The sequence below is a fragment of the Talpa occidentalis genome, unplaced genomic scaffold (genome assembly GCF_014898055.3).
Source record: "Talpa occidentalis isolate TD23 unplaced genomic scaffold, MPIMG_talOcc4v2.1 talOcc4.9, whole genome shotgun sequence".
NCBI lineage: Eukaryota > Metazoa > Chordata > Mammalia > Eulipotyphla > Talpidae > Talpa > Talpa occidentalis.
Window position 1 is genome coordinate 61,603,331 of NW_023605305.1, and position 13,512 is coordinate 61,616,842.

The 13,512-nt window shown below is 35.5% G+C and overlaps 1 protein-coding gene across 1 annotated transcript in view; it reads right to left on the reverse strand.

Moving 5' to 3' along the window:
• Window positions 1-656: 656 nt before the first annotated feature.
• HOOK1 (hook microtubule tethering protein 1) overlaps window positions 657-13,512 on the reverse strand; it is a 47,135-nt gene continuing 34,279 nt past the window's right edge. Inside the window, exons 17-22 of the mRNA XM_037498881.1 lie at window positions 12,515-12,549; window positions 11,930-12,012; window positions 11,217-11,317; window positions 8,378-8,479; window positions 2,854-2,922; window positions 657-836 (exon numbers count right to left, since the gene is read on the reverse strand). Of these exons, the coding sequence (XP_037354778.1) occupies window positions 666-836; window positions 2,854-2,922; window positions 8,378-8,479; window positions 11,217-11,317; window positions 11,930-12,012; window positions 12,515-12,549 (561 nt within the window). The 3' untranslated portion in view covers window positions 657-665. The remainder of the gene's footprint in view (window positions 837-2,853; window positions 2,923-8,377; window positions 8,480-11,216; window positions 11,318-11,929; window positions 12,013-12,514; window positions 12,550-13,512) is intronic.

The window sequence follows — 13,512 nt, forward strand, 5'->3', positions numbered from 1 at the left end:
TTTAAGATTGCAAATACGTTATACAGAAAGAAACCGCTGTTTTTAGTAGATACGTATGAAAACTATAATCTCTCTTAAATCTGCAAAAATCTCCAATTAATTAGTCTTACTATGGTAAAGTCATTTCAATAGTCAAATCTTTCGAATATTGTTATCTACCACTAAATAATAAAATATATCCAATTTAATGACAGAATTAGAGGGTAGAGGAAAAACATATATGTTAAGTAAAAAAATATAGATTCTTGTGTAGTTTTCTATGTGCTTTTCTTAACACTATTTTTACATGTACTGAAACAGTAAAACAGACATCAATGTATTTCTACATTTCATACTACTGATTACACATTGCAAATTAATCAAGTTACTGGTACAACCCAAAACATTAAAATATACAAAGTCAATCTGAAATTATAATACTCTCAAAAGATAAACGTTTGTTTGAGATGTGTGTCTAATTATATCTTCCAATTATTCAAATGTGCTCCTTTAGAGAGACAGTTAATTCTAGATTGTTTTCAAAGTCAGTTGGCAAAATTAATTTTATGCATTTTGATTTTAAAATAGCTGATATTCAGCATCACAAACTTATTTTTCAATCAGGTAATTAGTTGACAGATAAAAAATATTTTAAGGGCACTTCTGTTTAAGCTTTCTTTTGCAGTTTAATCGGATGCTGTAGCAGGAACTTTCACAGAGAGATTTCTTCTGGTGTTGGTGATGTGCCGTTGTTGTGCTAAGAAAGACCGTGCAGGAGTACATGGCCCAGTGTCTTTGCAAGCACCACTGCTGCTCACAAGTCTAGATTCCATGCCCAGTTTCTGGAATGCTAGACTCTGAACAAAAGTAAATAAATGACCATTTAGAGTTTGCAAAGTGCTTTTCACATATATAAATTCATCTAATCCTCAAAACAATACTATAAAACTGATGCTTTCCTGATATTTAGAGGAAAAAATAAGAGTTCAGAAGCTAACTTATTTTCACATGATAAGGCTAGTAAGGATGGGGAAACAAAGGCATAAAGCCCCAATTCTTTGTTTTTATCTACTAAATTTGTAATCTTAAAAACTGTAGTTTAAAATAGTGTTCTAGAATTAAGCTTAATTTTTTAAAAGATCTGTTTATTTATGCATACAAGAACTGGGTACAAGGGGTGAAAAGATTCACCAGAGACAGAGTGGGGAACAGAACAGGCAGACTAACTGAAATACACTGCTGAGGGGAGCAGCAGGCTACACAGGAGAGGTCTGCTGCTCCATATGGGTAGCTCCCTGGCAGGCCAGGGATCGAACTCATGCTGCAAAGTCTGTGGATAGCTTCACAGTGCTGTGCTTAACTCCTTGCACCACCAGGGAGGCCCAAATTAAGCTTAATTATAATTTTAAAAAAGTTCTAAAGCAAATTTTTGTGTTTGGGTGAACACTCCACCCACTCTGAACAGACAGTACAATAGAAAAGCTTTCTGTCAATTATTTTGGGCTTGTAGTCCCTGGATTAAGATGAGCACCACTAGAAATTTGTTGCAAATGTAGAAAGTTTGTAGACGCCACTCTGACCTAGTGAAGCAGAAGCTCAGCAGGTGAATCCAATAATTTGTGTTTTAACAAATCTTTTGATACAAGCTAAGGCTTGAGACGACCATTATAGTGTCTATTGCTATGGTCTAGCAATAGATTGAAATATGGCAAATTATTATGGTTGTGGGTATTGAGTTTCTTAGTAAGAAAACTTCTAAGTTTCTGTCTCACTAGACCCTATAACACAGTTATATGACAAGTTAAAATTTAACTTATCAGCAGCACTAGTAACTAGAGTGCAATGCATAGAAAACAATAGGTGCTCAGGAAATACAGATTGAAAAGAGAATAAGTGTAATATTTAGCTCTGTTATCTCTAATGATTTATGTACAAAAAGGCCAGAGATGAACAAAGATCTGAACTTGGATGTCCACCTCATAATGGAATGTACTGGGAATACCTCACGTATAGTATCTTTCAAGTTATGCTAAATGAAACCAGATTTTACTTAACAGAGAAAGGAGGGAGAGAGCACAAATAAAAAGTATGAGGGCATGAGAGTAAGGTATGTTTGGGGAAAGATGAGTTTTATGTGGTAAGCCAAGGGTTCACAGGTGCAGAGTCTACAAACCTACATTCCCTTGTACGAAATAAGCAGCAGCTAAGGTACAAAATGGCTGCATTATTATCTATCCTAGATAATTAGATTAACTCAAAAACCACATAAATCATGTGATGTGGCTCTTGAAAACCTCCCAATGGTATTAGGGATAAAAAAAAAAAATCTGAAATTATTTAAAACTATTTCCTGCTTATTAGGAAAGATACAGGAAATTATTGGAAAGCAATTCTGAGATAAACAAATACATCAACATAAACAATGAGAGGCTTTAGGAGATGTTAAATGTTAAGTTCTAGAAGCACTGAATTCTGCATCATATAGATATTCACATTTCTACAAAAACTTTCATAGAGTCCAAATGACATTTTAATCTCAAGTAAGGAAGCTTAAGACATTTGTGAATTATTATATGTGTATTATCACATGTCTCAATTAAAAGCTGGTGAGTCACAAAATCAATTTAATTATTCTGAAAACATCAAAATCAAGTGAAAACATTAGATGAAAATACAGTCAGTTTGGTTTACGATCAATGTTCAAATAAAATAAAGTATCAGGCAGGATAACCTTTTGTTCATTTACACATATAAGCATGGTATATTTACTGTTATTTACTGTGGTATAAAATATATTTTCTTCTATAGTTCCTGATCAAAATGTTTGATAAACACTGCTTTAAGCATTCAATCACTGTCTCAATTTCAACTCACCTTATTATACCAAGCAGAAACAATGAGTTTTTCCTCATAATCACGAAATTTTGCTACTTTACATTCACTCTGGGAAAAAAATGAAGAATATTAGATTGCAGAAATAACCCAAATTACTGAAAATGAAATTTTTTGTCACATTATTTTATCCATATGTGTTACTGAGAGAATATGAAGAATGAGTAAGGAAACCATCAAATCATCAAAATGTAAATTGAATCATGGAGAAATGCATGCAAAACTACTTCAGGAAAAATAATATTCTGACTAGTAAGCATTTCAGTAATTTTACTGGTAAAATAGATTTTAAGATATCAGGCAAGATGGTGGCAGAGTGAACACACAGGGCTTGCCTCCTCCAGACACACACAACAAAACTGATACAAAGGCGAAAATCCCTGATGAGGGAAAAACTGATTAGGTGCATAAACAACAGGAATATAAGACTGAAAAGAGTAGGAAGTGAACTATGCTTAAACTAATGATGGGGCAGTACAACCCACCAGAGGGAGGAGAGGCTATGGTACAGATCCCCTAGAGCTGTGACTTGGGTATTTACCAACACCAGAGTTCCTAAGACCTGGCACTGCACTGGGTAAAGAGGTGCACAAGCAGGCATCCAGGATGGAGTATACATGGAGGGAGAGTTACAAAGGTGAGGGTATAGAGCGAGGCCGATGGCTTGAATGTGAGGCTCATAACTCCGAACAGTTATGAGCTCTCTTCTGAATCAGGTCAGAGCACCTGGACTCCCTCACTACTACTTTAGTCCAGGATGAGGTATCCTATATAACCACCACTTCCATCCCAGGCTGAGATATCTAAAATGCTTGCCCGCCACACAAAGAAACAATGTACAACATAATTAAGATTCCTGAGTCTACTGAGGTGATCCTTTTGACACCTATTATCCCATCCTCTTTTAGACCTACTACCCCGTGCTGTTACCAGTCCCCTGACTACTCCAACAATTATAAAATAGTTGAAACTTTATCTCACTAAAAACACACATAAAATTGAAAATGAAGCGACAGGGCAACACAGTACAAACATCAGAACAACAGCAACAACAAACCCTGAAAGGGACCCCAACACAGTGCAGTTGCAGAGCATGAGATAAGGGGTATTGACGGAAAACAGTCCTGGCAATACAGATGGAATCTTTTTTTTTTTTTTAAATCTTTTTTTTTTTAATAGAGGCATGTTTTTATTTATTTATTTGTTTGTTTATACATGCACTGGGTACAGTCAGAAGCGCGGGAGGGCGAGAGAATTCACCAGAGCCAGAGCGGGGAGCAGAGAAGGCAGAAGGACCGAAGTACACTGCTGAGGGGAGCAGCGGGCGGCAGGAGAGGTCTGCGCACCATGTGGGACCCTCCTCCCGTGGCTGGGGAGCAGCCGGGGATCGAACTGGCGCCACAGAGGCTGCGGGCAGCTTCAAAACCCAGCGCTCAACCGCTGCACCACCGGGGAGGCCCTACAGATGGAATCTTAAAGCAACTACATTCAGAAATAATGGCATCAAGAAGAACTATAGTTGGTTTAAAAAATACAACTGAGGGTCTTTAACAGCTGACAAACAGAAGCAATGGAGAGAATTAATAAACTTGAAAATTATAAACTTGAAGGTACTGGTGAATACAAGAATAGAAAAAGCTAGAGAAAAGTAAATTAAAAAAAAAAAAAAAAGAAACCAGTATAAGAGCTCTCTCAGAAAACTTTAAGAGAGTATCACGGGTGTAGGGTCAGGAATGGCCACTGAGCAGGTTTTCTGATCCCATGCAGATCGGGTAAAGGAGTCAGAATCCTTAGTGGCTTTTTGCAGGTCTTTTATTAGGATTTAGCGGGTACATGGCAGGCAGGAGTGCTGGGGAGCCAGGAGGCTGGCAGTCCTCCCAGGCCCCAGCAAATCTTCACTCTATCTGGGCTCTCCGGTGTTCTCTGCTTCTCTTTCGGCTTCTGCTGCTGTTGGCGTCCCCGTGACGCCGACCTTAAAAGCACAGTCTCAGCTCAGGTGAACCTCATCTACCTAGGCGCACACCCTGTTCCAGGTACCTGCCATCAGGCATGCATTCAGGACCGCAAGGATCCATCATCTATCCTGATGGCGGGAGGGCAGCCTGACATTTTTCCTTACCCTACAACAGGGATTCCAAGAGAAGAAAAAGGGAAGGCAAAAACAACTTGAAGAAATAATCACTCTTGGAAATGAACCAGAAGTTGATCTCCAAGCGGCCCCGAAGAGTTCCAAACCAAAGACTACCACACAGACACACACCCAGACACATAACAAAGCTGTCAAGAACCAACAATAGGGAGACAATACTAAAAATATCAAGAGAACAAAGGGTAAATTGTAAGAAACACCAAGCAAATTAGCAGATTTTTTTAAAGGAACATTACAAGCATGAAAGGACTGAAAAAAGATATCCCAAATATACATTCAGCGGTGAAAAATAAAAGAAATCTTACGTACCACTAAGTTTTCCCCAGGGGGATCCTCTTGCTAAACTACAGTACAACTAAATAACTAGGATACGGATCCATATGGTAAATATACAGGACACTTGCACCACTACAGGGAGTCCTCATTTTATACTTTTTATAGCCACACCCACTTCTTTCCTATCTTCACTCCCTCATTAGGCCTTGGCAACCACTAATTGTTATCACTTCTATCATTTTATCATTTCAATAATGTTCTATAAATGGTATCATTATATATTATATAACATTTTAGGACTGACTTGTTTTTTCTGTTTGAAAAAGACACCAGTTAAAGAAAAGAAGGTGGAAATGGGGCAAAAAAAAGTAATTATACATTTTTTGTAATTATACATTGTTAAAGTAATTATGCATCTTTATTGAAGTAAAACTGCATTTAAATGTTACAGGTGACGTCCATTTCTTAATTACTGTAAAGCAGTTAATTTTGAAATTCTGTTAAGTACCAGATGCACTTGACTCATATTAAAAATAATAATCTTGAATGCTCCCACAGAAAGATGCTTAAGATACAAAAAGCATACCGGAATGGGGTTAAGTAAGATGCCCTTCTTCTGGCTCATGTTCACTCCAGGAAAAAAATCTCTCAAAAAAACAATAGCAGATAGAATAACCTCTGCTATTTACATTATTTATCTCCCTTTAGCTTTTTTTTTGCAGCATGTACAGATAAATATACACAAATTAAAGGCCTATATACTGTGATTTTAATAAAGCTTTTGCTCAGAATCCCATTTGCAGGGTAAGGAAAAATGTCAGGCTTTTCTGCCCTCCCGCCATCAGGATAGATGATGGATCCTGCGGTCCTGAATGCATGCCTGATGGCGGGCACCTGGAGTAGGGTGTGTGTGTGTGTGTGTGCATAGGTAGATGGGATTCACCTGGGTTAAGACTGGGCTTTTAAGGTCGGCGTCACAGGGACGGCAGCAGAAGCCAAGAAGCCGAGAACGAACAGAAGCTGAGAGAGAAGCAGAGAAGGCTGGAGAGCCCAGACAGAGTGAAGACTTGCTGGGGGCTGGGAGGCCTGCCAGCCTCCCGGCCCCCCAGCACCCTTGCCTGCCGTGTACCTGGTAATCCCAATAAAAGACCTGCAAAAAACCACTGAGGACTCTGACTCCTCCTTTACCCAGTCTGCTGGATCCTAGAAAACCTGCTCAGTGACCATTTCTGACTCTTCACCATTGTTACAGGCACTTATTGTATATCATACTTGTCAGGGAACTGCATTGCAAGCATCAGCAATGGTGGATATTTTCAATGACTCACTGGGAAGTGGATAATCTAACTCTGATTTCAGAAATTATTTAGTTCAAATCTCATTATTTTACAAATGAAGACACTGAGGAACCAGGAAGGAGAGGTGACAACTTTAAGATTCAATTTACTATAACAGTTGTAACCCTGTCTTTGATTTATGCAATATATGATGCTGGAAGCCTTGGCCTTCGAGACACTCTCACATCAGCCAAAACACTGCCACTGTGAGAAAAATTCCTAAAAAATTGCAAGTTCAAATTGCAAGTAATCGGTATGGTAAGATGTAGGGTAAGGTGAAAAGTATCGGTCTTTTCTGCCCTCCTGCCATTAGGATAGATGATGGAACCTTGCCCTCCCAAATGTATGCCTGATGGCGGGCACCTGGAATAGGGTGTGGGCATATGTAGACAGGATTCACCTGGGCTAAGACTGGGCTTTTAAGAGTGGTGTCACGGGGATGCCAGAAGAAGCCGAGAATGAGCAAGAGCAGTGAAGCCGAGAGAGAAGCAAAGCCATGAGAAGAGCAGAGAGAACATGAGAGAAGGGCGGAGAGCCCAGAGTGAAGACTTGCTGGGGGCTGGGAGGCCTGCCAGCCTCCCAGCCCCCCAGCACCCCTGCCTGCCATGTACCTGGTAATCCCAATAAAAGCCTGCAAAAGCCATTGAGGGCTCCTGGACTCCTCCTTTACTTGGTCTGCTGGATCAGAAAACCTGCACTGTGTCCATTCCTGCCTTACACAAGATAACCAACCGTGTAAGAATATCAAGGAAAGCAAAAAGAGGGAGAGACATTTAAATTAGATTCTGAAAAATTAGCACTATTTCTTCAGAGACATGCCCATTATCCAGTGCTTTTAAACAACAGCACACATGACATGTACACAGCAATTGCCCATAAGATGGTGAGTAATCTGGAGGTAGAGTCCTCTTAAGTCTTTAAACAAGTATTTCACCACAGTTCATATCTACTCAATGAGAAGTGTGGAGAAAATGGAAATGAGTATGACATTTTCTCTGAAATATATCATTTCTAGTTGATTTCTTAAAAAATCAATTACCAGCAATGAGAATTTCAAGGCCAGTATACAGAATTCAACATGGCTCTGTGATTATAAACATGTTACTATGAGGAAGTATAGACTGACATCAAGAATAGCATGGACTGTCACCAGAGTTAAAAATAGTGGTTTTTAAAAACACTTTGCATAGTAAACTAGAACATGCCCAATAATAAAATCTAAGAATATACAATTCTATACTGATATACTTACAGCTCATAAAAATGGTAACTAGCACAAAAATAACTTTAAAATTAAAAGACTTAACTACTTAATGAGAACATGCCATTACTAACAAAACTTTGTATGTTTAATAATAACCAAGACAGCCACTTTAGTTCAAGGGCTTACTGCGATTCTGAATTACTTTCTTCTCCTAAGTTGTTTAGGTTAAGGTGAGGAACTGGGAGAAGATTAGAGATTAGCTGAGTGCAATACTTTTTTTAAAAGGTAAGGATTGATTTTTTTTTCCTGAATGCATAATTTTAAAAGGTACATTATGGCAAGACCAGTAGAAACTAATGAATATATTATTATATATAGAAAATAGTGCAACAGGGTACATAAATTGTAGAGTGACTAATCTTAAATACTAAAACACTAAATTTATTCTTCTTGTGATCATTAATGGCAAATATGACAGCAGTTAATTACTAGGATTACAAAGAGTAATTATTAGGAAATGCATAAATATAGAAGTTTTACCTCCAGAATTTCAATTCTTCTCTCTTTCTCAGCCAACTGCTTTCTAAGTAGCATTATTTCAGCAGATGCTGGATTTAATTTGGGATCTAATGTTTTTATTACCTAGTTAAAGAAAAAAATAAATATTTTAAGTCCATATTATCTTATTAAGTATTGAAATAAAGAACATAATCTGAAAAATCTACATGAGTGGAAAATTATCCAGAAAATAATCTGGGAGCTAGCTATAGATTGTTTTGCAAATCTAATCTGTATAACAAAGGTAATATTCTACAAATGAGAAAAGGTCTGAAAATTCAGTATGAAAATATGATGATCCCCACCCCCAAATCAAATATCCCTTTGCCAAGACTCAGTAATCAAGATACAGCCATTTTTATTTTCTCAAACTTTGAGTACTGAAGTCTTGAAAAAACCCTTTCCACATTTACCTGACTTGAATGTTTTATTAAAATGAATTCAATAAGTACATGGGGACTTATACTGATTACACAAATTAAGAATGATACACAAAAAAACTTACCAATCATCTTTTTTACTATCATTATCTAATTAAATGTAATTCCAATATGTAAGATCAATAAAGTGGATACTGCTGGTATTTTCTGTAAACCATAGGTTGTTCAACCACATCTGTGTAAATTACTAATGCTGGGTGAAAAGAAGTTTGATCAGAATGTTGTTCAGAGAGCTAAACTATGTAGTCAACAGTATGGTAAGAAATGAACAGGTATAAATTATAAGCAAAAACAACAAAGCTTCCAATAATGTCAACTGTATGGTACAAATACAAATCCATTAAAAAATTTAAATGAGTTAGGGAAACACCGATATTTACAGGAGTAAAGGGCAAAGACTAGAAAGTACTATGACTAAAAATTACCATGGCTTATTCAAAATGATTTACTGTACGTGAACTGTGGCAGGCACTGTAGCAGATAAGAAATAGTAGTTTACTAGAGACATGGTGCCCACCCTCAGAGAGCTCACATCCTAATGGTAGACACATTAAACAGTTTAAGTCACAATTCAGTTACAAAAACAAATCATAACATGTTGCCTCTAAGTGAGATTAAAAGCACAGTTGTGACTTTTCTATATTTTTTCAATTTTTTTAAAGGATTACATTACTATTTTTACTTCTCCCCACAAGCAAAATAAAGAGGAAAAAATTCACTTTTACCAAATAAGCAAGTATTTTTTTAAATGATGACATACAATGATGGCAAGAATATGGTATTCATGATCACTGCTTTGCTCAATTCTTTTGGGCAATTAATTCTTTTAGAATATCATTTAGAAATCTTTACCAAGAATCTTGTTAAAACACTTTATCCATTCAGTCAATAATCCATTACCATATGAACAAGGTTAATAAATCTAAATAAGGGGAGTTTTCTGTATAAATATGTTGCTTGTTGTCTTATTTCTAACCCCCCAGAAAAAAAGAGAAATAAGAAATATCTACAAACTATTTCCAACAATAGGTTGATGACTGAGTAAACTGTGATATATTCCACACAAATTAATATTATGTAGCCATTCTTTTTACTTTCGAAAAGTCTGCTCCATAAGGAAGTGTCTGTCTTCTGCTGTATTCCTAGTATTTAGATTAATAGACACTCAATAAATATTAAGTCTATTATTTTAATTTTATAAAAGTACAAATCATATATATTATAGTTGTGTGTGTGTGTGTATTAAGGTCAACAATCACAGAGATAAGATAACATGCACTAAAATAATGCACTATTAAGAAAATAAAACAAAAGGTTAATAGCAGTTTTCTCTGGGAGCCTTTCTAGAGTTTATATTTTCTACTAAAAGCACTTATGCATTTATAACAGAGAGAAATTGAACTTTTGCAGAGACTGCCTGGGTGTCTAACACCCTGCCTTTAGAAGTCATGTGTGGCTATGTGCCTAAACTCTGCCCACTCAAACGAGAGTAAAAGTGCTTTCCACTGTTTCCAGGTCTACAGCATTACATAATCTTCCATGCAATCTATGCTGTCTTTCCTCATTTACCAGTTGGAAAATGTCAGGTGAACTTAGAAGACTTTGCTGAAAAAGATAGTTTCTGTCAGCTTAGAACTCTGAATCAACGCCTGGAGCACTGTCCAGAGATGACTGGACGTCATGTGAACACTCTGTTTTGTTAGTCTTGAGATACTGGGGTTTATCTGCCCCTACAGATTTTTTAAAAAATATATTATGAAAACAAACATTAAAAAGGTAGACATATTACTGTACTCTAAAGCTTCATCATAAAATTTTCTTTTATTCAGTAAGTGGAAAAGAGTACATTAACATTCTCTGAGAAAGAACTTACAATTAATCAGAAAATAAGTGATATCCATGGGAATAGATTTTATAATATCACTTACAGATATTTAAGAAAAAGTGTGAAACAAGGAAAAACAATAAAATTAGTTTGGCAAACACTAGGAAGGAAAGTAACTGTCGCCACTAAGTGCTATAACCATTTCAAACAAGTTTGAAAATCTAAAATTACACAAAGATGAATGCTCATTTTAAGAACTAAAAATCTGATAGATAATAATCTTTTGTGTGTGTGTTTGTGTGTGTGTGTGTGTGTGTGTGTGTTCATTACAATTCACATTTAAACTGTTCCTATAGACTAGGCCGGTGTTTGTTTCATCTGGTGAGTGAAGGGGAGAGAGGATGATGACTGACATGGAAACCCATCAAGAAGCTGACCAGCAAGCAAAGAAGTAGGGAGCAAAGAATCATGATCTAGATACAAAAAGAACAGTCCAGCCAATGTATTGGACTGCATGAGAACTTGCGGCACAAGGACTTGAAGAAAAATCACTCACATTTCTTGCTTTCTCCAAGTACATTTTATATCTTTCCTCCATTGCTTTCATATCTTCATCTTTCTTCTGAAGAGCAGCTTCAAGTTCATTGATCTTTTGCGCTGTTATTGAAAATGATATGGAACATGACTACCTATTTAAAATATTCCATCCTAACACAAAAAATTGTATTTATCATATTTATTTTCTAAAGACTAATAGAAGTACTTAAAAGAGAAACCTTTTATTTATTCTTTGTAGTAAATTCTTACCTTAAAACTACAACCAATACATCCCTGATCATTTTTTCCTTAAAAAATATCCATAACCTGTATTATCTAGCTAATTTTCTCCTTTTGAGCAAGTATTTCAATGAACAACTATACCTTAAAATAAAAGCAAAACTTAATAGAAAATAAGGCATTCTTCCTGCATGTTTGAAGTTAATTTTAATACAAATTTGAAACATCTTATTCACATTTCCTAAGTATTAATTCTATTATACTGCACAATGTTTGATACTCCTATATATCAGTTCATTCTATTAGATTCACTTTTATTTCTACTATAAGATTAAGTAATTCATTAATGACTTAAATCACTAAAAACTACTGTGGTTCTTATTTGCAATGTAGATGTCTATGTATTTTCCAAAAACTTATTGTATAGTGTTTGTATCCTTCAACCAAAATAGGCAAGTCCTTAGATATAGGTTTATTCAGGTTTTTACCTACCATTCTGGTTTACATCAGGCTGAAGGTCTTCAATCAGCTCTTGTTTCTTCTGTAATTCTTCATGGACTTCTGTTAGTTTTTCCCTAAGTAGTAGAAAAAGCATGGAGCCTTGGAATCAGAAAGACCTAAGATGAAAACTGGTTTCTGCCACACAACAGTGTAGACTGTGGGAAAGTCACTTTCTGATTCTTTATTTCTCCCTTTGAAATGGGAGTAATACCTGCTAAACTGTTGTGAGGATATAAACGGCCTAGCACAGGGTAGCGGCCAGAAATGCTTTATCCCCTTGCCACTGCTGCTTGTTAAAGGAAATTAAAGTATCTTATAAGCATTCCATATTAGTCAGTTGTAACAGTTGTCTACTTTGTTAAACTTTCCAAATGACATAAGTGGTTGAAAAATATAGAAATATGGGGTTAATTGGCAGGCAGCCAGAAACTTCAATATGCTTACTTTTTTTGGTGAAAATGCACTGGCATCATGGTACTTGCTTTTATAACCAAAAACAGCAAATACAAGGATATTAACTTTACAAAGCTTTTAAAACCCTTCCCCTCTCATATTTGAAATACCACTTTTACTTACATATGAGCTTCCAACTTCTGCTTTAGTTTGCTGGACTATAAAAATTAAAAAAAATTGCTGTAAGATAACTATAGTGACAAAGTTAAAATTTCCAGACATCAAAATCATCTTAATCTTCTTTTGAAAGTATACTGTTTAAAACTGTTATTTTATTTTTAAAAACTGTATTTTTAATAACATATATAGAAAACTTAAAACTTCAGGCAATTTTTTTTTTTTTTACTTCAAATGGAATAGGAAGGGGGAAATAGGAAATGAAATAAGAGTATAATAACAGAAAGAAAACCACTTCATATTTTTAATACAATGAAAATAAAATTTGAACTTGAACAAAAATAACAAATGCAAGCTGAATGTGATATATTGAGGAGTATCAAACATTGAAATACCTAATGAATCATTTACCAAAATACAAGTTTTAAGATTTTCTGCCTTTAATGAAGACAACTAAAATTATCTGCATAATAAACTTTATTATAATAAACATAAGCAGTTTAATTTTAACATCAAAATCAAACAACAAATTTTGTTAGAACCTGAAAACAAAAATTTTCCTCTTTAAAACAATAATGTAAATTGCACTGGTATTTCTGTATCACCTAATCAATAAAGTTTAAAATATATAGACTGAAATGTAAATTGGACATCATTAAATATTTGTAAAGATAAATTTTAAATTGTTAAAACACTACAATCCAGAATGTACTCCCCAAATAGATCCCATCTTAGAAGTATTTCCTAATGTGGTATAAAATATATTTGTATTAGAGAGGTTACAATACCGTATATATGCACATATGAGATGCCGCCAAGCATGAGACGATTTCTATTTTCCAAGCCCCCAGGGAAAAAAGAGAAAATCATATAAAGCATATAAAAGACAGAAAGGAAATGCAACCCTTTCAATCTTCCTTTTCCCTTTACTTTCCTTAATTTTCTCTCCCATTAACACAGGTGGTAGATTCACCTAACATTCTGTCTACTCTATATCTAACACA